We start from the raw sequence: 19434 nt of genomic DNA, 5'->3' as shown, positions 1-19434 counted from the left end.
AGCCCATCTGCCTCAAGGTTCGACGTGTTGTGTGTTCAGAGATGCTCTTCTGCATACCTCGGTTGTAATGAGTGGTTATTTGAGTTACTGTTGCCTTTCTATCAGCTCGAACCAGTCTGGCCATTCTCCTCTGACCTCTGGCATCGACAAGGCATTTTCGCCCACAGAACTGCCGCTAACTGGATATTTTCTCTTTTTCGGACCATTCTCTGTAAACCCTAGAGATGGTTGTGCGTGAAAATCCCAGTAGATCAGCAGTTTCTGAAATACTCAGACCAGCCCGTCTGGCACCAACAACCATGCCACGTTCAAAGTCACTTAAATCACCTTTCTTCCCCATTCTGATGCTCGGTTTGAACTGCAGCAGATCGTCTTGACCATGTCTACATGCCTAAATGCATTGAGTTGCTGTGATGTGATTGGCTGATTAGAAATTTGCGTTAACGAGCAGTTGGACAGGTGTGCCTTATAAAGTGGCCGGTGAGTGTATGTAGCATTAGTGAGTGGTACATTTGTGACATACTAATCATATCACAGCCAAGGGTGTACATCATGTCAAGAAAATTCAGTGTCGGTGTGTCTCAGATCATCAAGAGCTGGTGAATTAAAGTACAAAGTAAATTTACATTGACACATACGTATCAGTATTACATACAAATTGCAAAGACAGTGGAGAATGTCAAATACAAGATGAAGAGGGCACAATAGTCGACATCAGGGGAATATAGTAACAACTGGCGTAATTTGTAATAACTGCAAAGTGCAACAGAAACCATTCATCTGTCAAACCATCTCACTGTTTTAACTTAACCAAACCACTGTGCTGGCTCAAATGTTGCATGGTTTTAATCCGGTACTGTACGACTGCATTGTTTTCTTATGGTTATGCTCTATTTATTTTTCTTGTTTTATAATTTTCTATATTTTATCATTCCACTGTTGTTTCAGTGTGATGTAATGTGATTTTTTTATATTGCTTTATTGTAAAATTTGTAGAGACACCTTAAAGTGATAATGCACTGCAAATAAACTTTGATTTGACTTGACTTGAATCTGACCATCCATCTGAGCCCTGTTCAACCTCGCCTAACAAATACACATGCCCTCACTTCAGGGTTCGTCAAGGCCAGCTTAGGATCCTGGGCCATCAGAATCAGGAGGTGGACCATGGTCACTACCACAATTAAAGAGTGGCCAACTTTTCTGGATGCAGTAAAGACCTTGCTGATCTGGAGGACAAAAAACTGGCGATAAGGAGGGAGCTGTAAAACCAAGAAGAGCTTAGCACAAGAGGGCTGAGCTGGACATTGTATCTGTAGAGCTATTCCAAGCTTAGAGGACTTAAATCTGCATCATCATCATCATCATGCCAGACCAAGTTAAGGGTCCACATTTGTTTACCATGTTTAATATCTATCATGTGCAAAGGTAAGTGGCCAGGGTAACAAATGAGAAATTTGACATTGTACTGTATCCCTACTTATTTCAACTAAACCCCCTAACTCACTAACACTAAAAATAACAAAAGATACACTCATAAAAAGTACACATAAAAGAGGACAGAGGTAATAACACTGGAAAAAAACACAAACAAATAAATCAATAAATGAGTAAGTAAGTAAGTAAGTAAGCAAATAAATAAATAAGAAACCACCCATCCAATATCTTAACCGCTTATCCTGCTCTCAGGAATGCTGCAGCCTATCCCAGCAGTCATTGGGTGGCAGGCGGGGAGACGCCCTGGACAGGCCACCAGGCCATCACAGGGCTGACACTGACACACACACACACACACACACACACACACACACACACACACACACACACACACACACACACACACACACACACACACACATTCATACCTAGGGACAATTTAGTATGGCCGATTTACCTGACCTACATGTCTTTGGACTGTGGGAGGAAACCGGAGCCCCCGGAGGAAACCCACACAGACACGAGGAGAACATGCAAACGCTACACAGAGGACAAACCAGTACGACCCCCAAGGTTGGACTACCCCGGGGCTCGAACCCAGGACCCTCTTGCTGTGAGGTGACTGCACTAACCACTGCGCCACCGTGCCACCTAAATAAGAAACATTACAGAATAATGTTTCTCCATGATTTAGTCAATCCAAAAGGACGTCGCACACCATCAAATGCCAATGTAGAAAAAAGAAGGCTTTTAATACAAGAAAAGGAAAAGGTGCAGAGTGCTAGCTGGTGCAAAACATTTTTGGTCTCAGACCATGCTCAGTGCAAACTTTCAATTGAAAGACATACCTGTATATAGTCTAAGCCTAACTGAAGGATGTCCCACGGAAACATTGTCCCTCAACCAAACTAGGCAAACTAGGGTGTACAAGGCAACATTTTTTGATAGCATTGTTGAAAAGACATTTTCTAATAATAAACATGGTGTGTATGAACAAGAAGCAAAAAAGTACACTACCGTTCAAAAGTTTGGGGTCACCCAAACAATTTTGTGTTTTCCATGAAAAGTCACACTTATTCACCACCATATGTTGTGAAATGAATAGAAAATAGAGTCAAGACATTGACAAGGTTAGAAATAATGATTTGTATTTGAAATAAGATTTTTTTTACATCAAACTTTGCTTTCGTCAAAGAATCCTCCATTTGCAGCAATTACAGCATTGCAGACCTTTGGCATTCTAGCTGTTAATTTGTTGAGGTAATCTGGAGAAATTGCACCCCACGCTTCCAGAAGCAGCTCCCACAAGTTGGATTGGTTGGATGGGCACTTCTTGCGTACCATACGGTCAAGCTGCTCCCACAACAGCTCAATGGGGTTCAGATCTGGTGACTGCGCTGGCCACTCCATTACCGATAGAATACCAGCTGCCTGCTTCTGCTCTAAATAGTTCTTGCACAATTTGGAGGTGTGTTTAGGGTCATTGTCCTGTTGTAGGATGAAATTGGCTCCAATCAAGCGCTGTCCACTGGGTATGGCATGGCGTTGCAAAATGGAGTGATAGCCTTCCTTATTCAGAATCCCTTTTACCCTGTACAAATCTCCCACCTTACCAGCACCAAAGCAACCCCAGACCATCACATTACCTCCACCATGCTTAACAGATGGCGTCAGGCATTCTTCCAGCATCTTTTCATTTGTTCTGCGTCTCACAAACGTTCTTCTTTGTGATCCAAACACCTCAAACTTGGATTCATCCGTCCACAACACTTTTTTCCAGTCTTCCTCTGTCCAATGTCTGTGTTCTTTTGCCCATCTTAATCTTTTTCTTTTATTGGTCAGTCTCAGATATGGCTTTTTCTTTGCCACTCTGCCCTGAAGCCCAGAATCCCGCAGCCGCCTCTTCACTGTAGATGTTGACACTGGTGTTTTGCGGGTACTATTTAATGAAGATGCCAGTTGGGGACCTGTGAGGCGTCTGTTTCTCAAACTAGAGACTCTAATGTACTTATCTTCTTGCTCAGTTGTGCAACGCGGCCTCCCACTTCTTTTTCTACTCTGGTTAGAGCCTGTTTGTGCTGTCCTCTGAAGGGAGTAGTACACACCGGTGTGGGAAATCTTCAATTTCTTAGCAATTTCTCGCATGGAATAGCCTTCATTTCTAAGAACAAGAATAGAATGTCGAGTTTCAGATGAAAGTTCTCTTTTTCTGGCCATTTTGAGCATTTAATTGACCCCACAAATGTGATGCTCCAGAAACTCAATCTGCTCAAAGGAAGGTCAGTTTTGTAGCTTCTGTAACGAGCTAAACTGTTTTCAGATGTGTGAACATGATTGCACAAGGGTTTTCTAATCATCAATTAGCCTTCTGAGCCAATGAGCAAACACATTGTACCATTAGAACACTGGAGTGATAGTTGCTTGAAATGGGCCTCTATACACCTATGTAGATATTGCACCAAAAACCAGACATTTGCAGCTAGAATAGTCATTTACCACATTAGCAATGTATAGAGTGTATTTCTTTAAAGTTAAGACTAGTTTAAAGTTATCTTCATTGAAAAGTACAGTGCTTTTCCTTCAAAAATATGGACATTTCAATGTGACCCCAAACTTTTGAACGGTAGTGTATATACAGTCAATATGAAAGGATAGATCAAGCAAAGAAGGCTAATGTTTAGCCAAGTCAAAATTAGTGCAATTCACTCATACTCAGTGCCCATCATAGGCTCAAATAGGCCTCAGAGGTGGGGTTGGGGGAAATCATCCATCCATTCCATTATCTGAACCGCTTATCCTGCTCTCAGGGTCACGGGGATGCCGGAGCCTATTCCAGCAGTCATTGGGCGGCAGGCAGGGAGACACCCTGGACAGGCTGCCAGGCCATCACACAGGACTGGCATACACACACACACACACACACACACACACACACACACACACACACACACACACACACACACACATTCACACCTAGCCGATTCACCTGACCTACATGTCTTTGGACTGTGGGAGGAAACCGGAGCCCTCAGAGGAAACCCACGCAGACACGGGGAGAACATGCCAACTCCACACAGAGGACGACGCAGGACAACCCCCAAGGTTGGACTACCCCGGGGCTCGAACCCAGAACCTTCTTGCTGTGAGGCGACTGCAATAACCACTGCGCCGCCATAAAAATCGCGATTCTTATCTACAATTCTAAATAGATTCACAAATTCCAAAATTTTTTTCAGTCTTAAGTATAGTTTAAACTTTCTCCTCACTGCTGGCAATGTTGACTTGCCACACTGCTGTTCCGGCCTATGGAAAACAACTGCCGCAGCAAGCAGTGTGGCTGGTCAGCCGCTGCTAACGTCAGCGCTCGGTAGCCTATTTAAAAATGGAGCAGCGACAAATTCAGCCAGTCCCGTTGTCACTGAAGGCAAGAATTTTGGGCACATTTTGGATTTTACAGTCTCCCAGGGAAGGAGTTTGACATGACTCATTCAATGTGCAAGATTTGCAAAACGAAAGTTAAGTATTTCAGGAACACTACAAATGTCAGGGCTCACATCACACGCCATCACCCAGAGTCTAAAGAAGGGGGACAACAACCTCCTGCAACATTAACAAACAACCAACACACATTGAATCACTTTACCAAACTCCCAGCCAATTCTGAACGGACAAAAAAATATAACTAGATCCATCACTTGTTTCATTTCCACAGAACTGTGCTCCTACAATGTAGTCAACAATGAAGGCTTTGGATTTATTCTCCAGACAATTAAGCCAAGGTACGACACACCATTGCATCAGTTTTTTTACTGAGAAAGTGCTACCTCAGCTTTACTAAAAGACCACGGTGAAAGTCAGGTAAGCCTTCACCAAAGCCACCAGAGTAGCTGTTATCTGTGATGCATGGACCGCAAGAGCAACCCAGTCATTCATCACATTCACCGCTCACTATATCACGGATGCCTCGCAGCCCGAGTCTCGTGTTTTACAAACTAGGGTGATGCACGGAAGTCACACGGCCATGAACATGAATGCGATGTTTCACTCTGTCGCAGATGAATGGCAGCTAAAAATCACAGATTTGGTTATCGTCACTAATAATGCTGCAAACATGCTTGCTGCTGCACAGCTGGATAACTTAAAGCATATCAAGTGTTTCGCACATATAATCAACCTAGCCACTCAGCGAGCTCTGAAGCTAAATTTGGTGCCACAACTGCTTAGGAGAATTTGGCAAATCACTGGATTCTTCCACCGCAGCACCACTGCCAAGTCATACCCTGCAGGAGAAACAGCAACTTCTGCAATTGCCTCTACACAAACTGAAAAATGACGTCACTTCAAGATGGACTAGCATGTTCAAAATGGTCAAAAGAATTCTGGAGCAGCAGCCAGCTATTTGCACCACTCTCCTCTCTCCCCGGGTGAGAAAATCTTTAAGTGACATCTGCACACTCAGTGAAACAGACATCTCCAATGCTGAAGAAATAGCAAAGGCCCTTAAGCCAATGAAAGACGCAACCGACATCATGTTGGAGGACCACTGCATGCTTGACTCCTTCATGACACAGAGGCAAGCCTTGCTAGTGTTGACATGAATTGTCCAGGAAATCAAACTGACGATCCACAAAGATCTGGCTAAGAGATACACGAGTGTGCAGGATAAGAGCATTCTCCACACAGCCTCTTAACTTGATTCCAGGTTTAAAGTACTGCCGTTCCTTGCTGAAGAACAACAGCTGGACATCCATGCCAAAATGACTGCAGAGGCTGCAGCACTTGAGGTAATTATCCTACTCTTTAATAAGCTTTTACAAAGTATACAGTACATTTATAGTATGTCTAACTTATAATACAGACAAAGTATAATAAATGTCACCAGATTAAAGGTGTGTGTGTCCTATATTATCTTAGGGGATGGGACCCTTGTTTATAAAACAGACAATTAATATGACCGCTGACTTTTTCTGCAGAAAGAGGTGAGGCCAGATGAGGCTGAGGACAATACTGAGGAGACAGAGTCAGGCCGAGAGGAAGGCCCTGCCCCCAAAAGAAGAACATCTGCACTTGTTAATATGTTGGGCAAGACATTTACTGAGGTCAAAGTTGTCCTTAAATCTGCCAACACCAGAGCTGAGGAGGAGCTGAAGGAGTATCTGGAGACCTCTCCACTGTCACTCTTAGAAGACCTCCTCAGCTGGCGGAGGTCCCATAAGACCGCTTGTTCTCTACTTGCAAAATTAGCTAAACGCTACTTATGCATTCCTGGTACTAGTGTTGCACACCAGAGAGTATTCTCCACTGGCGAGGATATAGTGACAGTGCAGCGGAGCACTCTTACTCAAGAACATGTGGATCAGCTTCTTTTTGTACAAAATGAAGCTAGATATTGCTACTGGTGGACAGTAGTCCTATAGACTAAGTCAACGTTGTTGAAAAATGACACAAAATATTGTATTTATAGTGTTATTTGTGCACAATTTATTTTTGAAACTGGCAAGTTTCTGAGAAATACAGAGGCTGCTAGCCCAAGCCTACCAATCTTATTTATGTAACAGTATTTATTTTTTGTGTAACTTGAACTTGTTATTTTAGAGTCACATACTAAAAAACAAGCTGCTAAAAGTTTTATCTGTGCAAGTTTAATATAATATTACCTTTTGTCTTAGGTTTGCCTTTGTGTGTTCACATTATTGCAATCAATTAATATAACTTTTTCAAATATAGAAACTGCATAATCTTACACACTTTACTCTGCTTTCATGCAATAAGTTGCCACACTGCATTTCTTGGGGCACAGCTGACTGGAGTAGAAGAAAGCAAGCCACTTTATTTGTCATTGTATTCTTACAATGAATTGTATTGTTACATCAACATTTCTCCTCAGCATTTAACCCATCGTACTGTATATGAGCAGCGGGCATTTAACCCATCGTACTGTATAGGAGCAGTGAGCATTTAACCCATCGTACCGTATAGGAGCAGTGAGCATTTAACCCATCGTACTGTATAGGAACAGTGGGCATTTAACCCATCATACTGTATAGGAGCAGCAGGCATTTAACCAATCGTACTGTATAGGAGCTGAGGGCAGCTGCAGCGCCCAGGGACCAACTCCAGTTCTTTTTCCTATTGGCTTGGTCAGGGGCACAGGCAGGAGTATAAACCCTGACATGTATGGTGGGAGGAAACCCGAGTACCTGGAGGAAACTAGGGCTGAACGATTAATCGAATTCAAACCGAAATTGCAATGTAATAGAACACAATTTTCCAATCGCAAAGGCTGAGATTTTAAAAAAAAAGTGTTTTTTTTTTATTTTAAGTTACATAATCTAACCACTCAGAGCGTCAGAAACACCTGGCCATGTGGGGTTCACATACACACGCGCTACCCTATGCTCCCATGACATGCCAGTGAGAGCAGGAAATGAAGAAAACAACTTGCCTTGCTATGCTTTGACTCCAGCAGTAACGTTACTAGCTTGTGAACATGGCCGCGGCAGAAGCGAACACTGAAGAGGTGACTTCAGTGTCAAAGAGGAGTAGTACGTCGGCTGTCTGGACCTATTTTGGATTTAGGAAAGAAGATGCTACACGGTGTCGGGTATTGTGCAGAACGCGCCTTGCTACCACGAGGCAACGTTACAAACCTGTTCCAGCGTTTAAGAAAGGCCATGTATGAAAGTTGCATGGCTAAAAATCTGACCATCAGTGTGTCAAGTAGGTCGAATACCACCCGACAGCGATCACTGACCGAATTGTTCGAGAGTATATCTCCATATGAACGAGATTCTAAACGGCACTGTGAAATTACTCAGGCAATAGCGAAGTTCATAGGCATATGACGCCCCTCAACACGTTGACCAAGGCCAGGTTTACGGCTTCGTTAAAGACACTGGATAAACCGTATAGCATGCCATGCCGCACATATTTTAGCCAGGTTGCCTTACCGGAGCTATATAAAACATGCAGGCAGAGTCCCAGTGGAGTTTCTCACTCCTACCATGGACGTGTGGTCAAGCCGTACAACGGAACCCTACCAGAGTTCTGACCGTGCAGTTCATCAATGAAGAATTCGAACTCAAAGCTCTCCGTCTTCAGAATGCTTACTTCCCGGAGGACCACACTGGGGAGAACACTGCAGCCGGCCTGAGAGGAGGGCTAGCCAGCTGGGACCTCGATGAAGAAGACCATGTCTGCTTAACGATGGAAAATGCATCGAACATGGCGAAGGCAGCGCAGCTTCAGAAGTGGACCAGGCTCCAGTGTTTCAGCCACCGGCTACCTCTTGCCATTAAGTTGTTTTCAGCATTTTTGTGTGTTTGTGTGTGTATATGAGAGACAGAGAGAGAGATGGAGAGAGAGAGAGTAAGAAGAGAAAGTGAAAGAACAGAATGGATGAATGAAAGATGGTTTTCTAATGTAGCTGTGTGTGTGTGTGTGTGTGCGCATGCTTGTGATAGCTTAGTAACACAACTTAAATTGTATCAAGTACACTAATTTATTTTATTTCCATTTCTTTCAGAAAATGCCATGAAAGATGAGTGTCAAGAGCAACAAGGCTGTGCAAGAAGCTGGTGGGGCACTTCTCCCACAGTTGGAAGAAGGCAGCAATCACTAAGGCACAAAGGGAGCTCAATCTTCCTGGGCACACTCCCATAACTGAGTGCCCAACAAGATGGGGATCCAAAGAAATGATGATTGCAAGAGTGCTGGAACAGACCAAGGCCATATCCCAGGTATTGTCAGGCAATCGAAATGCACGCCCCCTCGTCCCGACCTGGCAGGATATTGATGTGTTAAGAGTCCATTCACAAGGTGCTACATCATCACCAGGATTTAACTGATGCACTTTCTGGAGAGGAGTTAGCAGTTAGCTTAGCCTGCCCCGCTTCCACATCCTGTCAGACTGTCCTTAGCGTTTCCTCCTTGGGAGAAGCTCCAGGCAGGGGCCGTGGTCCCCGGGCCCACCAGATGAAGCAGACCAAACTCTCCCAGCTGATCCAGCACCAGCTCTCCCAGCCAGACACCCTCGTCACACCTCCCCGCACTCCTCACAACGACATCAAAAACACCACAGTTAACACCAGCTGAGGCCACCACCAGACCGCCCTCGGTGCAAACGCGAATTCGCACAGCCGTCTTCCCACACGGGAAGCGGAGTATGTCAGCATCTCCCACCTCAAGCCAGTTCTCCATCATCTGGCCACTTCAGTCCTGGCTGAAGATGATGAGGACACTGACCTGCCCAGGTTGATTAAAACCAAGGTCCTGGCATACCTGTGACAAATATAACGACCCTGACACACAGAAGCTTTTACAAACCCCATTGTATAACCATTAAAGGAGTTAATCTATGGAATAACTGTAGAAAAGAAATGAAGATATGTAAATCATTAAGTAAACAACTCTTTAAAAATAACATACTGAACGGATATAGGATGGATGAACAAAGACGTGGACTGGAATAACATGATATGACACATAACGTGTAAGGTGCCTTGTCTGACTTGTGCTGTTTTGTTTATTTTGATTTCTATGCATTGGTCTTTTTCTTTCACTTTTGAAAGTTTTGTTTTGGTTTGATTTGACTGATAATGTATAAAAAAGGGGTCGGACCAGAAAAGTTCTTTACTTCATCCTACGCCCTTTTCGAACATGGACTAGTTAGGACATGCGTTTTTACAGAGAGTTTGCAAAATGTGTTTCACTGTTATTTCCATTTGTTTTGTATTCCTGCCTATATATCTTATTTTGTTATTTTAACATGTTCGAAATAAAATCAATCAATCAATCAATCAATCAATCAATCAATCAATCAATCATATCATCCTCTGCTCTCACTAGCCTCTGTTTAGTATCTTCTGAGGCCTGTTTGTGTTCTTTTCAAAGTTCGCGAATCTCGGAGAGAATTAGCAATTCTTCCTTACTCGACTCGCCGCCATCATGAGGGGAGTGGTGGGGTGAGTTCTTTGTCTGCTGTTGTTCGTTGCTCTTTCCCTTTCCTCTGCGTTCATTTTGTTTATATCAGCTCATTGTGTTCAGATAATCGTTAATACTTGAATGTTAGCGTACGCCTCGACATTTGTTCTACATATGGCTGGTTTAAAGAGGGTTTCCTGGGGAGCGAGTTGGCTACACATCTACCGCTATCATGGCATCACCGGAAGTCTGTGCCAATTTTTTGAATGAGGAGGCAGGACTCATTACAATGGAATGAGGACCTCGAGGCGGAAGCCACTATGAAGGGCAGGCCTGTCAAAAAGAGGTCAGCAAGATTGTCCCAATGAGAAAGGCCATCCAGCTTGAGAGAGGCACCATGGAGGAGAGAAAGGCCTTCTGAGGAGTAATCATGGCCAAAAGGATAAACAGAAAGGCATTCAAAACTGAGATTGAGAACATCTGCAAGGAATGGAGGGGGGGAGGGGGGGCTTCCAAAAAGAAAGGAAGAAAGAGCCAAGATTAGGAGGGTTGAAATCGAAGCGAAGACTGAAAAACAAAAGATGAGGGGGACCTTCGACATAAATGCAGACATGACAAAGATGACATCATGAACCAGGACAAAGCAAGGGAGAAACACAGAGCTTCACTTGTCGCAGATAAATCATAACTCAAAAGCATGACTGGCCAGGTTCTGTTCACAAAAGCCAAACAAACAATCAGATTGGGCAAAAAAAGGAACTTTGACTCAGCAAAAACTCAATATGGGGTTTACAGACACGCTGCTATATCATCTGAAAAAGTGAAAAAGGATAAGTGGGGAAAATGTGGCTCTATATCAACCTAACTGTAGTATGAGCCTCTATGTTGTTACAACACCTTTGCACCCTTCATTTCCACAACCACAGTGTGAAAAGAAAAGGATTAACAAAAGGGAAAATGGTCATCTCATGGTCGGATTCAATATGGCGGACAGTACAGACAATCTGGTGTTTGGCCAGAGAATCCCTGACTTTATAGGACTTCTTTTCTTTATTCATTCACCTTATGAAAACTCAATGCAACAACGTGCTAGCTCATCAGAAGTTCTCAGTTAGGGACGTCTGGGTGGTGCAACAGTCTATTCCGTTGCCTACCAACACAGGGATCGCCAGCTCGAATCCCCGTTACCTCCGGCTTGGTCGGGCATCCCTAGAGACACAATTGGCCGTGTCTGCGGGTGGCAAGCCAGATGTGGGTATGTGTCCTGGTTGCTGCACTAGCGCCTCCTCTGATCAGGTGGGGCGCCTGTTCAGGGGGGAGGGGGAACTGGGGGGAATAGCGTGACCCTCCCACACGCTACGTCCCCCCAGCGAAAGTCCTCACTGTCAGGTGAAAAGAAGCGGCTGGCGACTCCACATGTATTGGAGAAGGCATGTGGTAGTCTGCAGCGCTCCCCGGATCAGCAGAGGGGGTGGAGCAGTGACTGGGACGGCTCGGGAGAGTGGGGTAATTGGCCAAGTACAATTGGGGAGAAAAATGGGGGGCGGTAAAGAAGTTCTCAATTAAGTGATTTTTTTCTTCCATCAAACGAGTGTGCTGCCAATAACAAGAAATGAGGTTCCTTGATGGAAACTCCCGTATTGGAAACCCGCATTCCCCCTTTCATACCAAAGTAGAGGAGTGTCGGACTCGTGTAAAACCCAAGTCATGACCACAGTGGTGGACTCAGGTTGGATTACCTGTGTTAACCCATTTCTACAAGTTTTTCTTGGGTTCTTGCTTCAGAATGAAAGGCGTATATGATGCACAAAAAAAGACAAAGAAAGGTCAAGGAAATGGTAAGAATGAGGAAGGCCTTACATTTCAAGACAAAACATCAAGAAGGAGAAACAGAGATCTACCTGCAAGAATTCATGGCTTAATGAATAAAGAAAAATGTTTTAAATTTGAAGAGAACAGCTACAAAGGGGGGAGGGGGGGGGGCTTCCAGTGAGACGGACCAGAAATCTCAATGATGAGAAAGGCCTCAAATTAAATGCAAGCCGACAGGTACTGACACAGGCTTTCTTCAAAGAGGCAGACTAAAGGATGTCATTATGGTCAGAGAAGACGCAATGAAGCAGCAAAAAAACAACCAAAAACAAAAAAGCACTAAAGGCCACAGAGGAAACGGATAAAAAGCCTGACTGGTCATGGCTTCAGCACATTAGACAAATGATGTGCAATAGATAGATCCTCATAGATCTGTAAAAAAAACAAAAAAAATGCATGTTAGGATTTATACTCCATGTCTGTGCCCTTGAGCAAGGCAGTGGGAAAAGAAGTGGAGTTGGTCCCTGGGCGCAGCATGAAGGCGGCAGCCCGCTTCTCCTAGCTACACAGATCACAGCTAGGATGGGTTCATTTGCAGTAACGGAATTTCCCCAAGAGGATTAATAAAGGAAACTTAAAACTTAAAAATCATGACAACAGTTTGTATGTCCTAATATCTACAATTTTTCATCAGCGTTTACATCTAAGGATGCAGACCAGCAAGGAGCACTATGCTCCTTCATCCGGGGAACTGGTCCATGAAGTCCACAACAGACTGTAAAAAAGCAGCTACTGAAATGTCAGGAGGCACTCTCAGCACCCACCCTCATCTGCTCCAAATGAGCTCCTGTTAGACGCCTCCTGCAGAGCGACAGGTGGGACTCGGTGAAGGGCAGACTACAGAACACACACACACACACACACACACACACACACACAATGACCTGGGAGTCCTCCTCATTAAACCCAGCAAGAGGGGAGAGAGGGAGGAGAGAAAGGGAGATCTAATTCGAAGACAAGAGTGGAGAGGAGAATGTTGGGAGGGCAACTTAACGTGTAATTGCCCCGTAGAGACTCAACTAACATGTACACCGCAGGTGGCCACAGGCTCTGTCTGAGTTGCTGACCTTAAGAAAACACACCCTTTGTGTGTGTGTGTGTGTGTGTGTGTGTGTGTGTGTGTGTATGTGTGTGAATTTGTAGAATTTTTTTTAAACATTTTCATATGTGTGTCTCTTCCTTTCCAGAGTACACATTTGTGAGTCAAGACTCACCCAAGTTTTTCATGCCAAAATCCTGGTATCTTCCTGGGTTTCAAATCCTTGGATTGGGGATGATCCTGTTCGTTCATGTAGAGCTTGACATCAAGTGATGAGCGATCTACGTTGTTCCAACGTGTCCTCTTTCTCTGAGGGAGCTGGCGAAGTTCGATGTCGACAGGTCCGTGATGACTTTGTTCGACAGATCTTTTACTGACTCGGTTATTACTTTTTCTTTTATCGGTTGGTATGCCTCACTCAATCTTACACAGAAAAATGCACTATCAGAGGTGGTCAAGGCCTGCAGTAGTCTTGCAGGTACCCAACAGAAAAGTCTAAAGTCTATAACAAGCTGACATTTAAAAAAACAGAATCCATCCTGTCTGGCAGCATCAGACAGGATGGACCTAGAGTTTCAGACCCTGCCTTCGGCTTCCCGCTTCAAATTCCATCCATCCACCCATCCATCCATTATCCGGCTTGCTTATCCTGCTCTCGGGGTGGCAGGGATGCTGGAGCCTATCCCAGCAGTCACTGGGCAGCAGGCGGGGAGACACCCTGGACAGGCTGCTAGGTCATCCCCCCCCCACCCACCTCCACCTCCCACCTCCCACACACACACCTAGGGACAATTTAGTACAGCCGGTTCAGCTGACCTACATGTCTTTGGACCGTGGGAGGAAACCGGAGCCCCCGGAGGAAACCCACGCAGACACGGGGAGAACATGCAAACTGCACACAGAGGACAACCCGGGACGACCCCCCAAGGTTGGACTACCCCGGGGCTCGAACCAAGGACCTTCTTGCTGTGAGGCGACCGCGCTAACCACTGTGCCACTGTGTCGCCCCTTCAAATACCCAGAAGTCAACACCAACAGACACAAACACTCCTTCATCCCTCAGCCATTTCCCTGCTGCACTCCAATAGCTAGAGGTAACACCAGCTCCACTTTGATGAACACTGTTAACATGGTTTACTGTTGCATGGCTTTTCGCTAGCTTTGTTCTCCCACTACATGTTGTATTTATTTGTCCTGTGTGTCCTGTGGAGTGTTTGTGTGTTTAAATGTTGCTGCTGCAACACAACAATTGCCCCTCTGGGGACAAATAAAACCTGCTTGACTTGACTTTTCAAATACTGTCTGTAAGTGTGTATGTGTATGCTGTGTATATTGAAGAAGCGGCTCTGCGGTGGGGCTGAACGGTGGGGAATGTACTGGCTGGTAGCATGCGAAGCTGTTTTCGCACACGCACATCTGAAAGTACAACAATGCATTTTCAAGAGTTGCTTATTTGACACAACGAGTCAAACATGTCGGATGTGCGAATGCCGAGGTTATACAGGACTCTTTCAAACTCACGTGATATCAGGAAAGTATTGTCTAAAGCCCCCCCCCCCCACACACACACACACGGTAACGTGGGGCATTGCTAAGGCGGTCCCAGACAACATGTCCTTGATGCAGGAAAATGGTTTGTCATGAACGGTAGTCGGCCATCTTGGGTGGTCCGGCGTGACGGGGTTTAAACACAGCATGCCATTGTAGGCTCCGACTAAGTTTTTGCAGAGTCATAAAATGTCAGCTGTTGTCGTGTGATGTTTCGGGGGATCGGACGATTAAAAAGTACAGCTAGGACAAAGCATCCTGTTGAGTGACCAGTAGCAGAACAGCAGAAAAATGATGACAGCCCAGCGATTAAGATATTAGAATATATAGCAGCCTAATTTTTAACAACAGGATCCCGCTGCTCAGTACCCTCGCTCTCATGTGTGTGTGTGTGTGTGTGTGTGTGTGTGTGTGTGTGTGTCTCTCTCTCAGAGAGAGAAAGAGTGTTACTGTACAAACACACATGCTTTTTCCACATTGCTGCAATCGTTAAATTCAATTAAGGGCAACAGAAGTTGAATGGTAAGGGCGCACTGCAAAGATCCCCCATCCTGCAGCTACACCCCTCCTCCACCACCAGATTTGTTCGGAGTGTGGACTCTATTGAATCTGCCCCATGTCAGTTAAGCTAATTTGGGGCAGCTGGTACACGCCCCGCTCTGGCTCATACCTGCTAAGAAAGACCTTATTTATCTGAACCAGGTGTGTTAAAACAGGGAGGACACTAGCTCTACGGGAGCAGGTTTGGAGACCACGGGTTCTGCAGACCAGTCCGGAGCTTTCTAACCCAGTCCTTGTGCATGCCTGTCCTGCAGATTTTCCTCAAGACCCTGCTCGGAGTTACTCAACCAGTTATATTATAGCACTTAATTATGGGCGCGTGTCCATAGAGCATTTTTCTCTGGCAGAAAAGCGCTGGCAGGGCGCTGGGGAGCACTGGGATGAAGCACTGGCATGTCCATACAGCATTTTTCTCTGGCAGAAAAGCACGGCGGTGAGAGAAAAAAAAATGCTGCGTGTGGGTTTTGTTTCTATGACAACATATCACCACACCGTTGTATGATAGACTAAACCACCCCTTTGCTTTTTATTATCTATTTGTTATTCTTACTAGCTATTTGGTCCCCCCCCCACTTTTCTCCCCAATTGTACTTGGCCAATTACCCCACTCTTCCTAGCAGTCCTGGTCTCTGCTCCACCCCTCAGCCGATCCGGGGAGGGCTGCAGACTACCACATGCCTCCTCCGTTACATGTCGAGTTGCCAGCCGCTTCTTTTCACCTGACAGTGAGGAGTTTCACCAGGGGGACATAGCGCATCGGAGGATCACACTAGTCCCCCCAGTTCCCCCTCCCCCCGAACAGGCACCCCAACCGATCAGAAGAGGCGCTAGTGCAGCGACCAGGACACATACCCACATCCGGCTCCCCACCCGCAGACACGGCCAATTGTGTCTGCAGGGACACCCAACCAAGCCGGAGGTAACACAGCGAACCGGAGATCCCCGTGTTGGTAGGCAATGGAATAGACCACCACGCTACCCGGACACAAAATATTCACTTTATTGTTGGTGTTACAAGTTGTCACTGCTCAATCTAACAGAGCAAGGGGGATGTGGGTGCCTGACACAATCCGTCTGAGATAACCATATGGTGAATATCATCACCTCCATTTTCTTGGTTACCAGGGTAACAAGTCCCACCCCATCTAATATTTGACTGGTTGCCTGAAAAGGAGCGACAGTGACGGCACCAGCGCCTTTCTGGAAAGTTCAGAGGTTTTCGACTAGAAGCACGAGAAACACCCGCACAAAAAAGTCGGAGCGCTCTGAAAAAAGATGCTGGGTGCAGCGCCTTGTCTCCAGGCTGCATCCGCTCCCCTCTCAGTGGGAACAACTGGAAAAAGACGCTGGGTGCAGCGCCTTTTCTCCAGGCAGCATACGCTCCCCTCTCTGTGGGAACAACTGGAAAAAGACGCTGGGTGCAGCGCCTTTTCTCCAGGCCGCATATACTCCCCTCTCTGTGGGAACAACTGGAAAAAGACGCTGGCGCTCAGGAAAAAACGCTATATGGACACAAGCCCTATGTCAGGTGTGCCAAATCTGATATAATGAACTGCTGATTGGGTGACTAACTACAAGTAGGCCTCCCTGTACAGGGTAACAATGAAAAATTGCAAGGCGGGGTTTTTGTGGACTGGGTTGGGAAACTTGGGACTAATGGGTGTCAGAAAAGCTCGCAGAAGCCTTTGTATGTTTAAAGCCTACATTACAAACATATTTTGCACTGAGCAACTTTTCACTACATTAAATCCTGGCCTTATGAACTGACCGGCTGTATGCTGCCTCCTGTGTGGCTTTGTTGTGTTTTTTGTTGTCCATTATTGAACTTACTATAGATCGACCCGGTAGTCGTAGTCGTAGTTTTGAAGTGGAGTGACCCAGCTGGCGCTGAGTCAGTTCGAGTTGAATTTAAGCGAGCTGCAGATGTTGGAGTAGAAAAATGTTACTAAGCACAATAAACCCAAATGTGTTTTCTTGTGAACCACCAAAAGATGATATTTCAACCATGCACCTCTCTCCAAGATCAACAAGGAGAAAAATACATTCATTAATTGTTCCTTTTTTGAATTGAATCGCCCTTTATAAGTTCACTGAGAGTTTCCTCGGTACATCTTATCTGCCTTTTCCTTCCCTCGCTCACTCAGGGGCAGTACTCTCCGTGAAGGCCTGTTTACACTGGAAAATGGTAGACTGAGATACGCCGCTCATCTGTCAACGGGACATACCTTCTTCTGCAGGACATTGACCTTCCTCTCTTTGACGTCCAGCATGTCCTTCATGTCTCTGATCTCGCCGGTCAACGTGCTCTTCTCGTCCATCAGGTCCTGCAGCTGCTTTGTCTTCTTGGTAAGAAACTGCTCCTTCTCCTCCAGGCGCACCCGCAGAGCATCCACCTAAAATAGCAGGAGAAGAGAGAATTAGACAGATGGGACAGGAAATGAGACCGGCAGACGGACACGCAGGACACGCATACCGAATGACAGACTGGAAAACAGAGAGAAAAGTAAGAATGACCAAATAAAATAAAGATATATGCAAGGCCAAACAAACAGTTGGCCAAAGAAAGAGTAAAATTAACAGATTCACAGACTGATTGAGATGCATAGAGGGAAATCTGGACTGAGAGACACATATACAAACCGACAGGGACAGGCAGATGACAGACGGACAAACGGACAAAAAAATCAGCCCCAAAGAATTGAGTAGGTCAACACATTTGCTGACACAGGCAGATAGACAAAGGAAGGTAAGTAAAACAAAACGAAGCCGACAGACACAATATACAGAAATGTACAGAATCTAAGATCTAGACGGGCCTTTCCCCTTTCCCAGCGACCCATGTGTTATTATTCAGTACCAGAGCTGACGTGTCTCAGCTTATTCACTTGTTGAGATTTGGAAGTAGTAAAAGTTCAGCTGTGACCTAATGTTCATATTATGAACCACTGTGGACTATTGTAGCGTAAGTGTGTGGTGTGTGTGTGTGTGTGAGAGAGAGAGAGCAAGAGAGAGAGAGCATGGAGCTGGTCCCATCAGTTGTTACTGAGTGTTGTGTATCACTGGGTCAGCGCCCACTACAGATCGGGCAGCTAACACGCTTCACACCAGCACATTAAAATCTTCCATCTCTGGCTGTGTTCAATGGGATAAACGATATTTGAGCTGTAACCAGGAGTTGTTGTTGGACATATATCAATGCTCTACTGCGCTGCTTACAGTGGAACACACACACACACGCACGCACACACGCACGCACACACACACACACACACACGCACCACGCCTCCCTATATTTGTGGGGACCCCTAATTGACTACATTCAATCCCTAACCCCTAACCCTAACCTAATTTTAATTATAACCCTAAACCCATGTGCTAACCCTAAAATACACCCTTTTCCTCATGGGGACCCATAAAATGTCCCCGCAGGTAGGTGGTTTCAGGTCTTTCTATCCTAATGGGGACATAGACACACACATTAGCAGCTAGCTGTGCTAGCATGTGCACCACTGTTGCCCTTCAACACTTGATATTTCCAGGTCCTGTTGCCACGGTGTGACGTGTGAACCTAAATGACCCTCATCCCAAGCTGTCCATGGTTTGTGTGTGTATGTGTATACAGGATGTGTGTATCCAAGACACACACACACACACACACACACACACACACACACACACACACACACACACACACAGACACCAAGAGAGAGTGAGACAGAGACAGAGACAGAGAGAGAGAGAGAGAGAGGGAGAGAACTCGTTAACAGCTGTTTTAATGAGCATCAGGTGGGCTCTGAGAGAAGAGTGTGAAAACACTGAATATGGATTCTGCAATGGACCCCCCCTCTCCAGCAGTCTCTTCTGCGTTTTATGGGGCACTAAATAAGACAAACGCAGGAAGGCAGGGCGGTAGTACTATTGAAGAAACCCAAGACTTAAAGAGTTTTCACTAAAAGGAAAATTGGCATTTATAGCCAGCGAAGCAGCATTTAATACTACAGATACTGAGAGTTCTTTACTGTATATGAGGCTGATGTATGTGTGACTGTTTGGTT

The 19434-nt window shown here is 45.4% G+C and overlaps 1 protein-coding gene across 1 annotated transcript in view; it reads right to left on the bottom strand.

Annotated features, from left to right (window-relative positions):
- The window catches only part of LOC130108174 (ELKS/Rab6-interacting/CAST family member 1-like), a 280684-nt gene that overhangs the window by 168038 nt on the left and 93212 nt on the right, over nt 1-19434 (bottom strand). Inside the window, exon 7 of the mRNA XM_056275029.1 lies at nt 17605-17772. Coding sequence (XP_056131004.1) covers nt 17605-17772 — 168 coding nt within the window. The remainder of the gene's footprint in view (nt 1-17604; nt 17773-19434) is intronic.

Source organism: Lampris incognitus, chromosome 2, assembly GCF_029633865.1.
Source record: "Lampris incognitus isolate fLamInc1 chromosome 2, fLamInc1.hap2, whole genome shotgun sequence".
NCBI lineage: Eukaryota > Metazoa > Chordata > Actinopteri > Lampriformes > Lampridae > Lampris > Lampris incognitus.
The sequence above is the reverse complement of the archived record's forward strand: the minus strand, read 5'-3'. Positions and strand labels throughout refer to the sequence as shown.